Here is a 20,971-nt window from a genome sequence, read left to right as displayed (position 1 = left end):
AAATGAAAGTAATATAATTAATCCCTATTATTTATGGGACAATGTATTCATTTATGCACCCAAAACAAAACATGACGTCTTGTTCCAGCAACTGGTTTGAATATTGACAGTATGAGGAATTGTGTAGAAATAGTCACATTTCTAAATTTTCCATGTCTGTCACATAAAACAAGCATGAAATTATGGAAAGGGGGCAGAGGTTGTGTCCTCAGAATTGTTTTCACATTTCATTCCAGGAATAATCAAATTGAATAGCCTTCATCAAAGGACTCGTTCTTCAACAGGAGCCCATCCACTCACGGCATGCGCTTTTAATGTGCACTAGACTCGGTCTCCTTTACACACATCAGCCTTTCCTGCGGCGCTTTTAAGCAGCAGCACTCCATCGCTTCTGCAAAGAAATGATATTTTATCTGAGATATGGGCTGCCAGTCTGAATTAAATGTGACGAGATAAGAGTATGATACAGAGAAAACCAGTTACTCCTGTCACTGCATGCAAAAACATATAACAAGATTATTGGCTAGATTAGATTTTAGATTGCTTATTTGAATAATTATTTGAAGACCAAGGACAAACATTGTAATACATCTTCAATTTGTAAATAATTATAAGACTAAAAATTGCACTTAAATTGTAAGATGCACAGATTTTTGTTGGAAAATTACTGACATAAAACACACCTTTATGGGTCTGCAAATCTTCCGTTTTAACAGCCGCCTTAAGGGATAGAACTGTTCCTCACAGCTCAGACACATGCTCCATGAATCATGGTTGTTTTGTTCCTGCCTGTTGTCGCACACAAGCAATATTTATCTGCACGCCCTGAAAAACGGCTATATTGTGAACTATAGTGATATACTGTACTTTCCAAATATCCATCAATGTTTCTGTTAGCTATAAAGCTCTACAATTTGTCACTGTTCATCATCCCTATGGCAACTAAGCATCCAATGGCACGGCCTGTTTCCCCTTTACACACTGCGAGCGAGCGTCTAATGGCAGGAATCGGTTGAAGCATTTCTCCACAGTCCTCCATGCAGCACCCTGCTGCTTCCACTCTTCTTGTCATCCCACCATCTCATCTGTTTTCATTTGCGCTTTCATTACATTCTTCCCCATTGTCGCAGCCCGCTGCCAAATCTCCAAGTCTTCAAGTCACACCATCCACTCTTCCTGCTCTCTGTGGTTTTTGCCCACCACCCACCTGTGCAGTATCTGTTTTTTTTTTTCGTTCCTATTTTTTTCCTCTCTCACTTAATCTCTCGAGTCAAATTATAGAACAATGCAACTGTTAATGAAACGCCTCTGCATACAGGAAGATGATGCCACAAAGAAAGTCAGCAGTGTCATCACTGTATGTGTGTTTGCTCCCACTACATTCTGTGTGAAAGCAAGACAAAATCCTCCACGTCTGACAGACCTAATGGGAGTGCGAAGTGGGATTTGATTGGGGATATGCTCACTCATTCTTGGATGTTCTTAGCATATTTCTTCTGCTGATGTTTTTGGCTGTTTATAGCATGATCGTCATGTAATAATAATAATAATTTCTTACATTTATATAGCGCTTTTCTAGTCACTCAAAGCACTTTACACAATGGGGGGAATCTCCGCATCCAGTGTGCAACATCCACCTGGATGAAGCGACAGCAGCCATATTGCGCCAGACCGTACACCACACACAAGCTGATTGGTGGAGAGGAGACAGAGTGATGAAGCCAATTATGATATGGAGATGGTTAGGCATGATGGACAGCGGCCAGTGGGCAAATTTGGCCAGGATGTTAGGGTTAAACCCCTACTCTTTTTCGAAGGACATTTTTAATGACCACAGAGAGTTATGACCTGGGTTTAGCATCTCATCCAAAAGATGGCGTTCACTGAACAGTATAGAGTCCCCATCAATATACTGGGGTGTTAAGACCCACACAGACTGCAGGTTGAGCATCCCCTGTTGGCATCACTAACACCACTTCCGACAGCAACGTAACTATCCCATGTGGTCTCCTATCCAGGTACTGACCGGGTGCAGCCCTGTTTGGCTTTAGAGGGCAGCCATGTGAGAGTTGCAGAGAGCTAGCTACTAGTTAGCAAATTATCTTAAATTAGCTTTTCAAATGTCATTGGTAATACTTTAAGGAACACTCCATTTAAAAAAAAAAAAAAAAAGAGGCTTGTTTTGCAAATCTCTTAGAGGTAAACTATTGAGTTTACCATTTTTTTAAGCTTTTCAGACAAGTTCGGATGATAGAAAGTTGCTATTTTCTTATGGTTAGGAACTGTACTCTCATTTGGACTTGATGATCAAGGAACTTTGTTGCTGTACAATGGCTGAACTAGGTGCAATATATTATCAAAGACTCAAGAATACACTAGACGTGTCACTTGTATAGTTTTAAATGGGGGAAAAAGTAGTCCTCTACTAGTAGAGGAGCCAATCACAGATTGCCATAGACTGACTTTACTTCGGGGGGAGAAGGTCGGACCAGACGTGTGCTTTTATAACAGATTTTGTGGTCAACAAACACACTGTAATCTCAGAAAATACTTTTTTTCAAAGACATAAAAAATATAGTCACATAAAGCCTGAAATCTGTACTTTTAAATGAACCAAGTTCACTTGAAAACAAATGTTTTTTTGATATCTGTATGAAGCGAATGCGAGGTACAGTTCGTCCTGTCAAACACACATCACATGAGAGCAACTACTCAAACGCCCACAAACTTGTAAACGCTTTCTGAAGGAGATTCGCCATCAAGACAAAGTTGTGAATTACTTCAGAAGAGCAGCGCGACCTGACAAAGCATTATCCAGGGAATGATAATGTGTAACCATGCCATTAACTTTTCATTTTCTGTCATTCTCAATATATAGGGTAACTGCTGAAGAGTCCAGCTTTAAATAGGAAAACTATCAAAACTTTTTGATCAAGATAATAGTGTAATCTGATTCAATGATCTAAGCTAATCTCTATGTCTGTGACATTAAACCTAGAGATCGACTTAAACAATTTAAAAATGCTAAAACTCAGCTGTTTGGCTCTAGGGGAGTCGTAAAATGAGCCTATTTTCAGAAAAATCTGGTGTGTTTAAGAATGGGATCCAGTTCTCAATTAACTAGTTATTACAGTTCTTACTATTAACATGCTCAATATTAATATATCAGATGTTTATTGTACTTACTATGTATATTATGCCAATTATTAATTATTCATGATCATATTCTACATCCCTAATCCTTCCCAATACCTAAACCTAACCATTACTAAATATTAATAAGCATCAAATTAAGAGTTTGAGGTGAAAGTTATGTATTAATATATATAGTGTGTATACATATATATGTGTGTGTATATATATATATATATATATATATATATATATATATATATATATATATATATATGTATATATATATATATATATATATATATATATATATATATATATATATATATATATATATATATATATATATATATATATATATATATATATGTTTGTTAATAGCGAGAGCTGAAGGTTTGACCATTTTATTGTATTAATTGTAATTCTTCATGGTGATGCAGCAAAAGGAAAAGTGTGCAAAAACGTAATTATTAATTTACTAATATACTAGTATAGTACTATAATATACTTAAATACAGACATTAAAATACTGATTATTCATGTATTTAATTAACTATATCTAACAATTAATACACAAATGGAAAAAACTACCATTTATTCTTGTTAGCTTTGATTCTGTTCTATTATAAATCATTTTACTTTATTCAGATGTGTAGTGTTTGTTTGGAGTTATCATATCGAGTAAGCACTGTATTAGTAGTCTGTTTGAGTGTTAGCAGCACTGATTTCTTTCTATTCACTAGTGGAAAATTCACAATTGCCAAAGCCCATTGGAAAGCTGCAGGGCGATCTCACTAAAACCCAGAGAGAACTCCTGGATTCAGGAAGGATAAATTGTGCCATTGATCTCTCCCTCACGCTCATCTCTTTCCCTTTCACACATGCAGTGTCCTCTTGCGCTTTAGCTACTGGCTTTCTGATTATCCTCTGTAGGATTGGTCTGCGAGATGCCTCAGGTTCATTTGACAAAGAGGAAGCAGGTGTTGCAGTAGATGAAGGTCTCCACTCACTGTGACCTCTCCAAGCACAGTTGCTCCTCTGACATTAGTCTGCATTTGTTTGTCTGATACTCTGTGCGTGCCAAATGCAATCCTTTTAGGAGGAACAGCTTTTTTAAGCAGTTCTCAGCAAGTAAACACTGCTTACTTACACATTGCTGCAGTTGTTTGCTGCAGAAACATTTGAAAGTGTTGACTCACAAAGGCAGAACTCATAGAATTTTACCCCCAATTTAAATGTCTATTTTCCATGTAATTCATTGTAATGACAAATCTGAATTACGAAAATACATTACTGCATTTTTCAGTGTCACTTGATCCTTAAGAAATCATTATAATGTGCTGAATTAATGCTGATTTTAAAGTTTTTTTTATATTTCTGTGGAAAGTCATAAATTTTTTTATGATTATATGATAAATAAAATATTTTAGTTAGAAATAACAGCATTTATTTGTAATAAATTTCTTTCATAAACACAAAAGATTTTACAGATTTTTTGAGTCATTTCATGTACCCTTTAATTTGTAATAAACATTACCTAATTATTATTTTTTTCTTTCAGATCCCACACAATTTAATGTTAACACTTAAAGGAATTCATTCAGCCGATCTCTTTCTTTCTCTGGGTCTGGCAGGAGCTTAGCTTAGTTTAGCTTAGCAGTAGCTTAGCTTAGCATAGATCATTGAATCAGATTTGACCGTTAGCATATCGTTCAAAAATGACATGTTTTAATCATTTTCCTATTTAAAACTTGATTCTTTGATTGTAGCGTTGTGTACTAAGACAGATGACAAAGTTGCTAATTTTAGGCTGATATGTGTTGGAAATATACTCATTCTGTAATGATATTATGCAGTGCTTGAAAATTGGCTTATTTGCTTGTACATTTACCTATCAGGGGTCTTTTTTCAGGTGCGGTGTAATATCATCGTGCCTGCTGCTGTAGAAAATAGCAGCTTTTTGTTTTCTGTTGGCCTTATTACATGAGTAAACTGGTATTTTTAAGCGAGATGCTAATGGTCTCATCTGATTCAATGATCTATGCTTAGCCAAAGTCCCTTTAAAGCAAGTCATTTCACTTCGCGGCCATGTTTGAAACAACTTTCGTGCGGTATGCTCTAGCATTCTGTTTGAATAGGGAAACATCAAGTTCTCCACAATTGCTTGCCAAGCTAACAGTTGAATTTCATATTAAGAATCACCAAACAAATTAAAGAACAACTGTCTATTTAGTTTCATTTCTAAACTTCCAAATCACACAAAATCTGCAGAAACTCGAATCTTGTCCAAGCCCTTTCCCCTGTGGACCGTCAGTCTGTAGTGATTGATGATTGGCTCCTATACTAGAAGGTGGGCTTTTTCACCATACAGCGATCGACGTGACATGTCTTGTACATTCTATAGTCTTTTGCTAAGCTAAGCTAAAAGTGTTCCCGCCAGACATCGAGATTCAAATATTCAATCTTACAGACCCCACGCTTTTGAACAATAGTGAACTTAGAGTTATTTTATGCTTTAGAACTGTGTTTCTCAACCATGTTCCTGGAGGACCACCAGCTCTGCACATTTTTTATTTGTCTCCTAAATCAAACACACCTGATTCAGATCATCAGCAGAGACTAAAAGACCTGTGATGTGTGTGACATGAGACATCCAAAACATGTAATGTTGGTGGTCCTTCAGGAACGCGGTTGAGAAACACTGCTTTAGAACACAAAACTAACATCACGCTTACCTTTGCTGCAGCTTTATAATAAGAGTGAAAATTGGACGTGTTAGCCATAAAATCAGAGCTTGTTGTGATCCTCTACATGACATTGTTTGTAATTTCGTTTCGTGGTTGCGCTTGGCGCAGTGAAAAAGCTTTATATTACATTATAGGTTTGGCAGGTTTTCAGCATTGGTTTACTAGATTCTCGCACCTTTTTCTTCACCTTGAAATGTCTTAACTTTCTTATTGTGGCATGAGCTCAAATCTTAACATCTTAACATTTTTCTGAAATGTAAATCAGCGTTTGATACAGTATTTGCCAACGTGTCTTTGATTTATTCTAATCTCTGTGTGGTTTCTGTCCTCAGCTGTCAATAAAGTGCAGAGCGCCAGAGGTCTCTCAGTTTGTGTACCAGTGCTATGAGCTGGTGCTGAAGAACTGAAGAAGTTTGGGGGAAACCAGAAGGATCTCACCGGGAGTTCTTCGGGTGACTGAAACCCAAAACTCGATTGGACCAGTCAGAGGAAGAACCCCCCCACTGTCTTACTTTCCCTCAGACTGTGCTTTCACAGCATTGACTGAATCCCAAGGAATTTTTCCTCATTATTCGTTTCCATTCCTAACACCCTCTGTTTCCATTCTCATGATATCTAAAATGCAACATGAATGATAAAAAATATCAACTTTATTCCACAGAAGTTCTTCTTAGCAAATCTCATTGCCTCTACTGTATGATCGCTTCCCTGTGCGTTCCCAGTAAACGTTTTTTCACCACTCATGGTGGGCAAACATGAGGGAGATCTCGCTTTTAACCATCTAGTGGTGGGAAGGGTTTGTTTTCCACAGTTGAGAGAAACCTTCAACACTGCTGTTTTTAATTTAGCTTTCGTCATCAGCATTTTTGCTTGAAAATTCAAAGTTTAAGTCTTGATTTATTTATTTTCTTCAGTTTCGGTAACGCTCGTCTCTTTCTTCGATAATTTTGGTCTTTCCATTATTTCTTTGAAGGGAATGCTGTGTGTTTATGCAGAAGCACTACACCATTGCTGAGTATAACTTGTCTTTGGATTCAGCATCTCTATATTTGGTTAAGATTACGATTGCAGTCATGTTTTGTTTCTACAGTTTATTTTTATTTAGGTTATTTTTAGTCACTACTGTGTGTCGTGTGCTGCGTACCAGTTATGAGTGTGTGAGAGTGAGTTGGAGGTGCAACATTCTGCATGTTCTGTTCCCTCTTATGGCAATCTTCCCTGTCCTCCATCAGTCTGTTTGTGTACACATGCCCACATATCCTGGAGGTTGTTGATTTAGTGTCTGCGCTTTTTGTTGCAAGCAAGATAAACTGCTCAATCTGTGAGGGAGACTCTACTCGGCTGTTCAGATTAATTTGCAGAAGGTTATGGTTATGGTTGGAATATCTCAGATAACACTGAACATGATGCGTTTAAGGTCTCATACTTGGCAAAACAACTTGCTCCACCATTCTTAATGGGACTTATGACAGGAGTTAAGGCTAAACTTTTAAAATCGTCTTATTTCTTTTCTTTTTTTTTCTTTTTTTTTATACATGTTTCCAATCAGGACAAACTACGTATCTCTCTCAAGATAAAAAAAAAAAAAAAAAAAACACACCACCAGACTAAATACTGCTGAACTGACACACAAAATGCTCTATGCGCTTAAATATTTCCAAGTAATATTGATGATTGTTTTTCTTTTAATCATAGTTTGGTGTTTGATTCTGTTTGTGTGTGTGTGTGTGTGTGTGTGTGTTATGTTCTGTGGGCTTAGTCATGAGGGTGACTAAAAGGAGATGTCCAGCAAAGAATTTTGCTTTACGTTTTATTGAGTTCTGTCATGAATGCATCATCTGTTAAGCAAATTAAAAAAGTATATTACCCATATATTCTAGTGTAATCTTTTAAGCCTTATTCTGAGTTTGAAGAAAAGAAAAGCAGTGAGCATGGTCCATTTTGAATCTCTTAAAGGGATAGTTCATGCAAAAATGTATATTTCTTTACCATTTTTTGCAAGTGATTCTAACTATGTCTAACTTTATTTTTTCTGTTGATCGCAATACAAGATTTTCTGAAGAATCTTAGAAACCAGCAGCAATTAGCCCCTTTAACACAGTGATACCGGTAAATTAAAAAAAACAAGGACATTCCGGAATTTTTCTGTAAAAGACCATTCACACATCCATTCCGAAATACGGGTAAATTCTGACATCAATAACCCGAAATGAGCTCTAAACGGCTGTGCTTGTATTTCTAAACATAATCGGGGTCGGGCTTTTGTTGATGGTTTCAATTTTATTTAAAACTTTAGCATTCATGTAGCTGCTTTTGTCCCCGAGACATCCAAAGACAGAAATGCGAACCACAGCTAAATGTTTACACATTTCACTACATATAAGTATTGTAAATGGCTTCGTAGTAAACAAATGGAGGAATACTTTCGCATATAGAGATGTAAATTTATTTCTGTGCTAGCGCTTATCTTTCACGTGCATGAGCTTGCAGATAAACTCACTGCGGTTTATCATAAGTATCTTATTGGTCATTTTTCCCACAGTTGGCATTAATAATGAGCATAGAAATGTTATCTGAATAACAACTAGTACCTAAATGGGTCTGGAAAAATATTCAAAGGCTTTTATTTTAATAAACAATGCGGATTTGTATGCATCTGAATGTTTTGATTGGCTGGATAAGACGTCTCATGTCTTTCCAGAAATGTTCCTTTTGCAACATTACCGAAATTACCAGTAAAGTTACAACTTCTCTTTCCTGACAATTGCCGGAACAAATTTACTGGTATTTTCAAAAAGAGCCCATTCACACATTATCCCTTTCTGAAAAACACATCCATAGGAACAAAAATACTATGGAAGTCAATAGCCCCTTTCACACATATAGACCTTTCTGGAGAATTACTGGCAATTTTCTGGAAAGAGATCATGTGTAAACAGCCCCTTTTTGAAAATACCTGTAAATTAGTTTCATCAATTTTCAGGAAAGGGAAGTTGTAACATTACCGGTAATTTGCCGGAATGCTGATCTGTGTGAAGGTTGTTGCTAGATCTGATACTGTTGTCGCTGGAAGTTAATGAGAATTATTTATATTATTTATTAAATTTCCCATTTATTGTGTTTTATTAACGTCTTCCCTGACGTCTTCCATAAACCCAACTGTCACAGTATTGTAAAGATATTAATTATTGTTATACAGTGTCATAAAAAATGCTGCTATATTGATGTGCATACCGCACTTCTGGCTGGCCGCGTGTCCAATCTAGACTCTACCTTGTGTGAACCAATGACGGGTGTGAATACAGTAGAAAAATTGCCAGAATGAGCGTGTTGGCGTTTAGATGGCACTCTTGTTAGACATCTACTCCAGCCAATCAGAACATTCAGACGCTGTCACATCTGCGCTGTTTATGAAAATAAAAGCATTTAAATATTTTTCCTGACACATTTAGCTGCTTGATGTTAGTCAGATAACGTTTCTATTTTCCTTCATAATGCCTACTGTGTGAAAAAATTTTGATAAAACACTTATGATTAGCCGCTGTTTGTTTACCTTGCTTGCGTGCGTTACCATGAGTTCCAACACACACACACGCATCATGTACATCTCAACATGCGAAAGTGTACCTCCATATGTTTTCATCGAAGTTACAATACCCATCCATCTACAGATTTTGTAATGTAGTCAAATGTGTAAATAATTAGCTGCGGTTCGCGCCTCTGCATTTGGATGTCTCTGGTACAAAATCAGCTACATGAATGCTAAAGCTTTAGATAAAAGTGAAACTATCAACAAAAGCCCTACCCCTATTATGTTTAGAAATACAAGCACAACCGTTTAGAGCTCATTTCTGGTTAATGATGTTAGAATTTACCCGTATTTTGGAATAGATGTGTAAATGGTCTTCTCCAGAAAAATCCCCCACGTGCTTGCCTATGTGAACAGCACTTTTTATTTATAGGTAAAGTCCTTCTGGATATTTACTGCTATCACAGTGTGGAAGGGGTTATGGCTGCTGCTTTCAAAATTTCTGAATATCTTGTTTTTTCTTTAACAAAAGAAAGAAACAGCTTTGGAACACTTTTTCGGGAATTTTTATTTTTGGGAGAACTAGTCCTTTAAATAAATCAAAAACGTTACTCAAATGTATTATCTGCATTTTCTATGTGGTTTATATTTCAATAATCAGAATTGTCCACTCTTCTTTCTAATTAAAGAGAAAACCTGAAAAGAAACTTTGCCATGAGTATCAGGACCTTGAATCACCTTCAGGCTCTTGCGTGTGCATGAATGAGTGCATTAGCAAGTAAACGGCCACTGGTGTCACTAATAAAAAGGCCTCTGAATTTAACATGTAGACCTCCAAATATCACCTTTTTTTATATTCAGGGAAAATTTAGAGGTTAATGTTATCTCCTGTGGGTCACGAGTTGAGTCTGTATCTTATCTAATGACATTTTCATGAGTGATGCTAATAGGCTACCTTGCCGAAGCTGAGGTTGAAAAGGTTTCAGGAAATGTCATTTATTATGGGTTGCAGGCATGCCTCATTCAGTCCTTCATTAAACCAGCCTCTGTAGTTACTCATAATTAGTTGTACTGAAGTGGCATTCTCTAGAGTCCAAGCAATACTCCTGTTGTCGTTTTTTTAATGTTCTCCTCTTCTATGATCTATGATGAACATTAAATTTGCCAGTGCGATATTTACTCCTGTTGAGCCATGTAAGAGTTGTTTACTAGCCTGAAGTAATCTGTAATGTTTAGTCATATTAAAGGAGCTGAAGGACTTGTGTATTCAACCATGTAATTCATGGATGTACATTCATGCACCAAGCCTGAAGCTCATTTTCAAATCTGATGACAAGCAATCTAAATTGGGAAGACAGGAGGCTTGGTTTATATTGCTCATGCTAATGAACTCTGCCTGGTCACCAGCATGGCAATTGAAAGCTGCGTTTAGATGTTATAGCATGTGTGATTGATGCTAAATTGGTGTTGCTGTGTGTGAATATTGACAACTGCAACTGATCCTGAATCTTTCACTGGATTTAGCAATGGCCTAAAGGTCTGACAGACGGAGAAAAATCACCTTTTAAAATGTGGACTGAATTAATCTTTCTTGTGTAAATCAAATTGGGCTAATGGGTGAAGGAATTCAGTCAGTAATCCAAATGTCATTAGATTAGATTACACTGCATGCTGTTCTGATACCCACCACTTCTATTATCCAAATGAGTGTCTCCTCGTCTGGATTAGGGACTGTGAGGATATTCCTGCAGATGGGCCTCATAGCAGAAGAGCAGAAAACGAACATCGCTTTTGACCCCAGGTAAAGGAAAATTTCATATTTGCGATTTAGAAGTGGTTTTCCGATGTTGACTCTGTTGTGTGAAATGATTAAAGGTTAATATGTTATGCAATTGATAGCTGACAACACGCACACACACACACACACACAAACTGGTTCTTTAGCAGTTATTTATAAGGTAGTTCTTTGGCTTGTAAACATCATCATCATTAGCATTTTCTTTTCAGCTTAGTGCCTATGTGGCGACCTATCTGTGGTCGCCACAGCGGGATAAACCACCAACTTATCCAGCATATGTTTTACACTGTGGATGCCCTTCCAGGTACAACCTCACTGGGAAACATCAATACACACACACATAGACTACGGACAATTTAGCCTACCCAATTCATCTATACCACATGTTTTTTTAGACTTGTGGGAGAAAACGGAGCATCCAGATGCAAACACAGGGAGAACATGCCAACTGACCTAGCTGGGGCTCGAAACAGTGACCTTCTTGCTGTGACGTGATTGTGCTACTGTAAGCTGAGAAAATATGATATATATTTCCTTCTATGCTAATGAAGGACTACTGAGACATTCCAAGCATGGGATGGGTCCTCCTGGTGAGGCAGAGTTCCTCACAGCTCTGATACACATCTCTGCCATTTGCTTACATTAACCATGTGCTCTTCACCATACACAATTAATCTGCTTGTGTTCTTCTTTCAGATAACTTTGTCATGTTTGGTGTCATTTGACAGTTTATGACTTCAGTGTTGTAGTCATGAAATCAACAGAGACATTGATTAATTGTATTTCAATCTACAATATATTTACTATTGTTGGGTCATGGCCTGAGGAGAGTATGTTAATGTACTTCTCCCCCACTTCATCTCTTCAACTTTGCTCTCACGTTCAGCTGGTTTTGGGGGTTGATTTTCACTCATGTTTGACAATGCTTTGCTCAGGGTATAATAAGGAAAGGTAACTGTTGATCGGGGAGAATGGCTTTTACTCTGCATCTCCCGCACACCAGTGCGTAGCCTCATATGCTAACAAAGGCAGTTTCACTGTCTTTGTTGCTCAGCAGTGCATATGTTACAGCTAATTTCTTTATACAGTATGTTAGTTTGTTTCATTCTAATGTCTGTATATTTAAACCTGTAACTTAATAAACAACTTTGCCCGCTTTAAGACGTAGAGATTCTTTCTCTTCATCAATGATGATAACAACTGACCTAACAACAGTCAGATTAATTACAATGGAGTCAGATAAATAATGGATTTAAACACGCCATCCTTCAACTGCTTCCTGTTTCCGATTATTGGTTCAGAATAGCAGCGTAAGCTTCAAGCCTTACACTACCCACTGCGCCACCGTGGAGCCCCTGCTTGTAAACATTTTAGAACCAATTTTTTGTTTTATTTTTTTGCACTTTTTTACAGACAGCATTCTTCATTTGTGTAGATATTCAGATATTTCATGGTTTTACCATGAAATATCTGAATATCTATATCTGATATCTGAACGTCAAATGAACATAAAAAGCATCAACTTGCTGGAGAGAACAGACTGTTGACTTCAGCAAATCTTAAGCCAGAGTTTATCATATACATTAATGTAATGTGTGTATTTATATAGCACATGTATAAAAACAGATATTACAGGAGTCAATGGTTAAAGCATTCTTTAAAATATCTTATTTTGTTTTCAACAGAAGAAAGAAAATCATATTTGAAATCAAAGAAGGGTGAGCATTATCAGTTGGAATTTACTAATTCTTAATGACTTTAATAGAGGACATGTCCACTCGATGTTTCTTATTGAAGAAATTCACAAACTAACTTTACAGTTGAATGGAAACTTAGCTTACATAAAATGTTTGACAAATCAGTTTTGTTCAGAAATTCAACGCGGTGTTAAGCTATGTTAATGGACTTCCTTAACTTGTTTAACAAACAAGCGAAGCTCGTGTTTGCTGTTTGAGCACGCTTCCATTTCCACTGTGTACTCTTCTAATTATGCTAGTAAATTCCTGGTATTATCGACGAGTGAGCTTTTAGACCTGTTTGTAGCCAGTAAGCACAAGTCATGAATGCGCGCGCGTCAAGCTGAACCACATGAGTGCGCGCGGAGAAGCAGCGCTTAGTACAACACAGCAGGGTCACTGTTTCTGCTTCACCTGCAGCTTCAGTGCAGATACCGTCCACCTTTACAGTCTCACGGAGCTTCACGATGGACCTTTACGCAAACTGCATTCGGCTGGCGGTGAGGTGCGCGGTTAAACGAGCCCTGGTGCGCCCGCGCAACACGCACTGCTGAGACGATGAGGGGAAGGCACGAGAGGTTACGAGGAGAAAGGGTCAATGGTAACCTCCAAATCGAAGAGCACAGTCAACCCCGACAGCAGCCAGACGGATACTGTTGGAAAACGACCGCTTTGCAGCCCCAGAGCTTTGCGTAGGATCACAGTGGAGCGGTGAAGGTTTCCCCGATGGAATGCAGAAAAGACAGCGCAACTGCCGCAGTGAATGAAGTTGGTTTGTTGATCCGTTCGGATGCTACTGACTGTGTGTTTCACCAAAAAAGATAACGAAATGTACCAGAAGACAACACATCTGTGAGCAAACTCTTATCTTTAAGTGTCTTGTAATCGACGGAGGCGGGAATTTTTAGCCACAAAAAAAAAGGCTCAGGTTTACAATTGGCATTGTTTTGGTTTGTTGAAGAGGTTTCCGCGTGTGTCGGTCGGCAGTGGCTGGCTTCGGTCCTGATCGGCGCGGGATGGTGGAGACGTTGAGCATCGCCGTCATCGGAGCGCCTGGAGTCGGGAAAACTTCTATCATCCGTCAGTTCATTTACAATGACTTCTCTGAGACTTACACTCCCACCCAAACGCGATACGTCTACAGACCCTCCGTCATTCTTAACGGTGTGATGTACGACCTGAAGATTTTGGATGTCCCGCCAATATCCTCCTTTCCTTCAAGCCCGAGTCAGGTACTGTACACTCTTCAAAAGCGCCAATGTGTGATGGTACAGTTTGTGTATGCATCAGACCATTAAACATAAGACAACACTGATGAAATAAATTACAGAACGTAAAATAGAAATATTAGTTTTCTTTGAAAGTAGACTGTGCTATTACTTTTGTACTAAATACCACCATATTGATAAAGCACACTTAAACACATAGTAAATAGCCTATATATTTCTGTCTAAAACATTATCTATTAAAATAGCTTTTCATGAAAAATCGTCATTTTGTCCCTGTTTTCCCCTAATTTGTTTATCAGACTACACAAGGGCATTAAACACACTGAAAAAAATATTTTGCATAATTGTTGCAAATAATTAATGTGTTGAATTTAAACATATTTGTTTTCGTAATGTTCAACTTAATTTGTTTAAATTCAGCCCAAATGCATTGTTTACAATCATTTAACTTTTTTTATTTTACCAAAAAATGTTGTAAATCCAAAAAAATTATCTTTGAATTATTTTTTGTTCAGTGCATAATGCAACACTTATTCAATAAATTTAATTAATTATTATATTTAATAATAATAATTTTCTTTGAAAGTACATGTATTTCTTTTTTGAATATGATTTTAAATATTAAGTTTCAGCTTGTTCCACCTCCCCCCAAAGATGTGTTTTATTAAGAATTTATTTATTTATTTATTTTACAGTTTTTACAAATTGTGATCTTGAAGCACAAAACCAGTCTTAAAATGCATGTGTATATTTAAAGTAATGGCCAGCAATACAGTCAAAAATGTTCTTCTAAAATCATCACAATATGTTCCATCAATACATTTTAAAAACATTTCACTATAAAAATATTTAAAACTCTTTATTATTAGTAATAAAATCCATAGCTAAGATCTTAATTCAGCTTTAAAGGCATTTTTTCTTAATGTTTAGGTATTTTATGAACCCTCAGATTTTCCAAATTTGTCTTATCCATATCAACTGGTTTTGTGGTCACATTTGTCTTTATTTAACTGTTAAAATATCTAATACATTTTTCTAAATTTATGTATATGTATATATATATATATATATATATATATATATATATATATATATATATATATATATATTTGCTAAATGACTAAATGTAAATGTAAATATATATGTGTGTGTGTGTGTGTGTGTGTATATATTTGAAGTTCAACAGTTTTGTAGTGTACAATTATTTTATGTGGTTTATGTCTATACACGCGTAAGGAGTGCATTAGTCCCTCTTTTTTCCATAGGAAAATTCATGAACCAAATTAAACAGTTACAATATTATAACTTTGATTCCAAGCAATTAGTCACAATTGCTCCATTTTAAGATGACAACATTAACAGCTCAGTGTATGCACACAAAACCAGATATTAGAAATACTGCAATTATAAGATTCCAACTTGTGTTCGAAGTGAGAAGTGTGTCTGGATTTTAACTTACAGAACCAGACTATTGCTCTCTATTATCCAATTATATCCAATTATTTTAAAATTAAGACAATTCTATGTCTAAACATCAGTATACATGTGGAATATTGTTTTAAAGCACAATAAATTGCATAACGAAATGCATTGTTGACACCTATTCCCATAGTTCTGTTTTCCTTTCATTAAACACGTTCATTCATAATCCACCTGCTTGACCTATAGCACAGACCATCTCTGGTATGCCATTATTCACACCTTCACAGTCGCTTCAAAAAAAAAAAAAAAAGTGTTTTGTGTTGCAATCATCCCAGCTAGATTGAACTGAATCTTTAAACAGATCCATTTATAGATAGAGATTCCTCAGGAATGTCGGTGTAATGCTTCAGGAGAGGGGCTTTCCTCTAAAAAAAAAAAAATCTCATTTGGAGTAGTTGCTATGGAGACGAGGCTTGAACAGAGCATCTCTAAGCTTATTTTCTGTATCCTCCCCTCTGGCAAATATTTCTCTCTCCCCCTCTGTACTCCCCCACCTCACTCACACACATTATTAGTCTTCCTGTTATTTTGTCTAATCATCTAGCAGTTTAAAAAAGAAAAACTTCCAATTTTTTCTTTTAAGATGATCCTCAAATTGCCAATATTTCAGAATTTTCACCCAAAAAACTATTAAAATCCATTTTAAAAAGGGAAAGTGGCAAAATTAGATGCATATTTTGTTAGCAATTATACCATTTACAGGTTCTTGCATCACATGACTTGTTGAAACCAAATTGTGGTGTATTGCTCATGCTCAATCTCTGAGGTCTACTTTTGTCGCAGGCTAATTCTAACTACAAAGTATTTTTAAAAAGTGTAAATGAACATAAAAAGCTTGATTTGCAGTTTCATATTGTCACATCTCGTTCTTTCACGAAGGCACAGGAATGAGCAAAAACACATTAATTTACACACTGACCATGGAAACACATCAACGTTGACAGACAAAGACTGAACTCAAAACAGGGCTATAATTACACTGAACACAAACAGGGTGTGTTGCACAGGTGAAACTAATAAACATTAATAACGGCGGGAAACTAGAACAAAGGGATCACATGACATAAACAAACGCACATGGAACACTGGGCAATGGGAAAACACAGACAGCGCATGGACACAAGAATCCTGCCACATTTGCGTTGATCGGAGCTGGAAATAGATTTGATCTTCTAAGACGTTAATACATTTGTGCTTTCAACATTTATATCAGATTTACAATTACAGACGTTTTAATTTATCCAACGCGATTAATAAAATCACAATAATTCAAGCTGCCGCAATTAATCCGCTATATAAAATTGATAAATAGCAGCATAATGCAATGCTAGATCCTTACAAATCCCTACAAATCCAGAGAAATCTGCTTGCCTCCTAATTCTTATTCAAGACATGGGCAAGTATTGAAAGCCATGGTGGTCCCTTCAGAGTACACCAGCATGAACTAACGAGGAAATTTAATTATTTTCTGGATGTATTTTATGGACAATTCAAATTATTTTATATGTACGAAAAAGAACATACACTGGTAGAAAAGACATTCATTGAATTTTGTTAAGATAAGTGTTTGCAAACAATTTATATGGGCTGAATTTAAACAAACCAATTACCTTTGGTAATGTTCAATGTAACTTGTTTGTTCAAATTCAGCCCATATAAATTGTCTGCAACCACTTACCTTTAAAAAAATGTAGTAAATCCAAATTAATTAATTTTTTCAGTGCACTTTAAAAGGAAGGGTGCCCCAAAATCCCACCACTGAGCCCATCCATTATTGATGGATGAGCAAATCTTATTAAAATGCATGAATGGGATCATACAAAAGGTGACATGGTGGCAAGAAGGTCGCTGGTTTGAGTCCTGGCTAAGTCAGTTAGCATTTCTGTGTGGAGTTTGCATGCTCTCCCCATATTTGCGTGGGTTTCCTCTGGGTGCTCTGGTTTCCCCCACAGTCCAAAGACATGCAGTATAAGTAAATTGGGTAAACTAAATTGACCGTAATGTATGTGTGTGAACGTTAGACTGTATGGGTGCATCCCAGAACTGGCTTGTGTAGTGGTTTTCTTGGTTTTTCTCTTACTAAATCAAACTCAGTCTGGAGGTTATGAATATCAGAAGAATATACTTTATTGTCGACAACAAAGGAGAACTTTCAGGAGACCCCCAGTAGCATCTCTGTCTGAAAAATTCCCTCCTTAAATACTCTGTTTTTGCCTTTGTTGTACATATGTCACACAAGATCCCTCCTAGTTTAACCCTTGACTCCAAATTCCACCTCTGTCATCTGTTTTTCCCTTATTTCTACATATGTCATACAAATTCCACCTAGGTTAACCCCTGACCTCAATTTCCACCTAGATTAACCCCTGACCCAAACCTGGTAACTATATAACTTATCCAGTTCTTGTGATATGGTAATTCTTCTAATGGTATGCAAGTCTACAAGCAGATTATATACATACAATTTGAATATATATATTAACTTCACACTTTAAAAAGTATAAAATCCACTTCACTTGCAGCTGGAAGGGCATCTGCTGTGTAAGACATATGCTAAACAAGTTGTTGGTTCATTCCACTGTGGTGACCCCCGATGAATAACAGGATTAAGCTGAGGGAAAATGAATGAGTGAATAAATATGACCATACAAGTTTTTATGAATTAGCCACTAAATCAAAAAGTTAAGGCTTGCTGTGAGAGAGCTGCTATAACCTCCAGAATGCAGAAGAAATGAAATATAGGTTTAGTTTTTTACACTTGTATGATTTAAGACACAATTTCACACAGTTCTCTCATACTACCTTTAGGCCACATACACACTGCAGCTAATTCGGCTGTCACTTCACCTTTTACAGCTTAGTTCTGTTGTGTGCTTAGAGTGATTTATGAGAGCAACAACTGCATTTAACATCCGAATGAACTCACAAAAAATCCATAAAGTGGGAATAGAAACAAACTGAATGACCAGCAAACAAACTCAAGCTCACGGTGAGCCAAAATAAAAGTCTAATAATTCTCATTAAATGCACTTAATAAATACATTTGATTGCTTTATGAGCTGAGCAAAAAAAAAAAAAAACCCACAACAAAAAAGGACATGGCAGCAGAATGCACTCATTATTTACTAGTGATTGATGCCAGTGATTAATTAACAATCATTTAATCCTTTAAATTGATACAGTTTATCAATGGCAGATTAAGCCATTTATGTTTATAATGTACATAGTTTCACAAGTCATATGCATCTATTGCAATAATATATATGTATATTAAAATCCGTGTGAGGAACATGAAACACAAAGGAAGTTTGCTAATAAATCAATGGCACTATAGTCATTAATTTCCAAAACTAATCATTGGCTGATTTTATAATCCAGCTTTTCTTCAATATGAACAATATCCAAATCTATAAAGAAAGTACATCTACAGTAAATAAAAAAAATTTGCTCACATTTGCTCACACAGTTGTCAGTTGTCAGTGTGTTGATCTGTGACCCATTGTGTGTCAGTCATTACACTTAATTATTAAATAATTCTTCTAAATTTTTTGATGCTTTTTACCTATCATACTAGCCTTCAATTTACAGTAAAGCATTAAGCTTTGGTTGAGGATTCTTGCGTTTTTAGTGTCATTGCACATCCTGTCATACTGACGACAATGTGCTAATGAAGTAGACACATTTCATTATTTATTTTATACTTTAAAATCCAAAATTGTTTGCTGTGTTTCAACCTTTAATGTAAACTGTCGTCAGTGTTGTACTGATGTTAAATAGTTTACAGTGTGTTTGGATTCTAAAAAGTGTAAGATCAGGTAGTCAGCTTAAAGACCCGTGTGATGTGCTCTGTTTTCCTGGTACTGGTCAGAATCCTGGCCGCAGCGTTCTGGATGAGCTGCAAGTGTCTGACTGTCTTGTTGGGAAGGCCACTGAGGAGTCTTTTACAGTAATCCACACTGCTGGTAATAAAAGCATGAACACGTTGCTCTAAGTTTTCACTAGAAACAAAGCATCTAATTTTTGCAGTGTTTTTAAAATGATAGTATGCTGATTTACTAACTGCTTTGACATGACTGTTAAAGCTCAGATCTGACTCCAGAATTACACCAAGATTTTGACCGTTTTTGTTGTTTGACCCTTAGAGCCAAGGTACGCATTCACCGAGAACCTCGTCTCTGTTCCCAAATGCAGTGACTTCAGATTTCTCTTTGTTTAACTGAAGAAAGCTTTGGAACACCCAACTGTTAATTTAATCAATGCATTGTCAGAGGGTGTCAATTTGGCTGTAGTCCTATTCGAGTGTCATCAGCATAGCTGTGGTTGGAGAATTCCTTCTCATTATTTGGCTCAGGGGGAGCATTTAGAGCACAGGTGTCAAACTCAGTTCCAAAAGGGCCGCAGCTCTGCACAGTTTAGTTCCAACCCTAATTAAACACACCTGATCAAACTAATTGAGTCCTTCAGGCTTGTTTGAAACCCACAGGTAAGTGTGTTGGAGCAGGGTTGGAACTAAACTGTGCAGGGTCTCGGCCCTCCAGGAATTCAGTTTGACAGCCCTGATTTAGAGGATGAACAGGAGAGGTGCTAGAATTGAACCTTGTGGGACTCCACATGTCATGGGTGTCCACTTTGACCTATGGTCATCTATACTGACATAGTAACCTCTCCCTACAAGGTGAGATCTGAACCATTTGAGGACCGTCTCAGACAGCTTAACGCAGTTTTTAAGCCTATGTAGAAGTATGCTGTGGTCGACAGTGTCAAATGCAGCACTGAGATCAAGCAATTCCAGCTCTGTCAGTTAGCCTGAATACATATTTAATCCATTTAATCTGTGTAAATTTTTGCTGATTTCACTATTACGGTTTGTAATGGCTTGCTCTGTCATTATTGTACTGTTTTAAGATATGCTACGAGATAGGAGAGTAAACAAAAGAAAGACAGAGCAACAGTTTTTCATCAGAGTTAAATTTTATACTGCATGAGAAATCAGTGAAAGTCTTTAATTAGAAAGAAACCTGAGTTAATTTATTGCCTGACTGATTTTCTGAAAATCTCCTCAGTACATTATATACCAATTCTTTTATTTAAGACACTATAGTCATGTTTTTTTCTTCTTTTTTTCATGACAACTGACAACTTTATTTAAAAAAAATGCCAACAACGTTTAGGAGGTTTTAAATAAAGAGTAACGTACTGTAGCTTACCTTGTGATTATGCTTTGTCTTTTTTCTCTGATTAAACACCACATTTAACCTGTAGCTTTTTAATAAAATAGTAGTAAATCACAATTTAAATAGCAAATTTGATCAGAAAAG

General features: G+C 36.6%; 2 protein-coding genes and 1 long non-coding RNA gene across 20 annotated transcripts in view; 2 read left to right on the top strand and 1 right to left on the bottom strand.

The window, feature by feature from the left end:
* ap1b1 (adaptor related protein complex 1 subunit beta 1) overlaps window positions 1–7,751 on the top strand; it is a 56,407-nt gene extending 48,656 nt beyond the window's left edge. For 15 of the 16 annotated variants that reach the window (XM_087252344.1, XM_087252336.1, XM_087252341.1 and 12 more), the window contains one exon: window positions 6,212–7,751. In XM_087252344.1, the coding sequence (XP_087108470.1) occupies window positions 6,212–6,221 (10 nt within the window). In that variant the 3' untranslated portion in view covers window positions 6,222–7,751. The remainder of the gene's footprint in view (window positions 1–6,211) is intronic. The other variant, NM_001128530.1, reaches the window with a different exon arrangement.
* Window positions 7,752–12,170: 4,419 nt separating this feature from the next.
* Window positions 12,171–20,971, top strand: part of rasl10a (RAS-like, family 10, member A) — a 31,024-nt gene continuing 22,223 nt past the window's right edge. For 2 of the 3 annotated variants that reach the window (XM_087250859.1, XM_087250858.1), the window contains exons 1-2: window positions 12,171–13,794; window positions 13,904–14,174. In XM_087250859.1, coding sequence (XP_087106985.1) covers window positions 13,733–13,794; window positions 13,904–14,174 — 333 coding nt within the window. In that variant the 5' untranslated portion in view covers window positions 12,171–13,732. Of the gene's footprint in view, window positions 13,795–13,903; window positions 14,175–20,971 lie in introns of those variants that run through there. The other variant, NM_001128366.1, reaches the window with a different exon arrangement.
* On the bottom strand, window positions 15,610–19,084 carry LOC147843968 (uncharacterized). The gene is made up of 2 exons (XR_015491194.1): window positions 18,170–19,084; window positions 15,610–17,700 (listed from the first exon to the last, which is right to left on the bottom strand). It is a non-coding gene; the product is annotated as an uncharacterized LOC147843968 (long non-coding RNA).

The sequence above is a fragment of the Danio rerio genome, chromosome 5 (assembly GCF_052040795.2).
Source record: "Danio rerio strain M-AB ecotype USA chromosome 5, GRCz13ab, whole genome shotgun sequence".
NCBI lineage: Eukaryota > Metazoa > Chordata > Actinopteri > Cypriniformes > Danionidae > Danio > Danio rerio.
The sequence above is the reverse complement of the archived record's forward strand: the minus strand, read 5'-3'. Positions and strand labels throughout refer to the sequence as shown.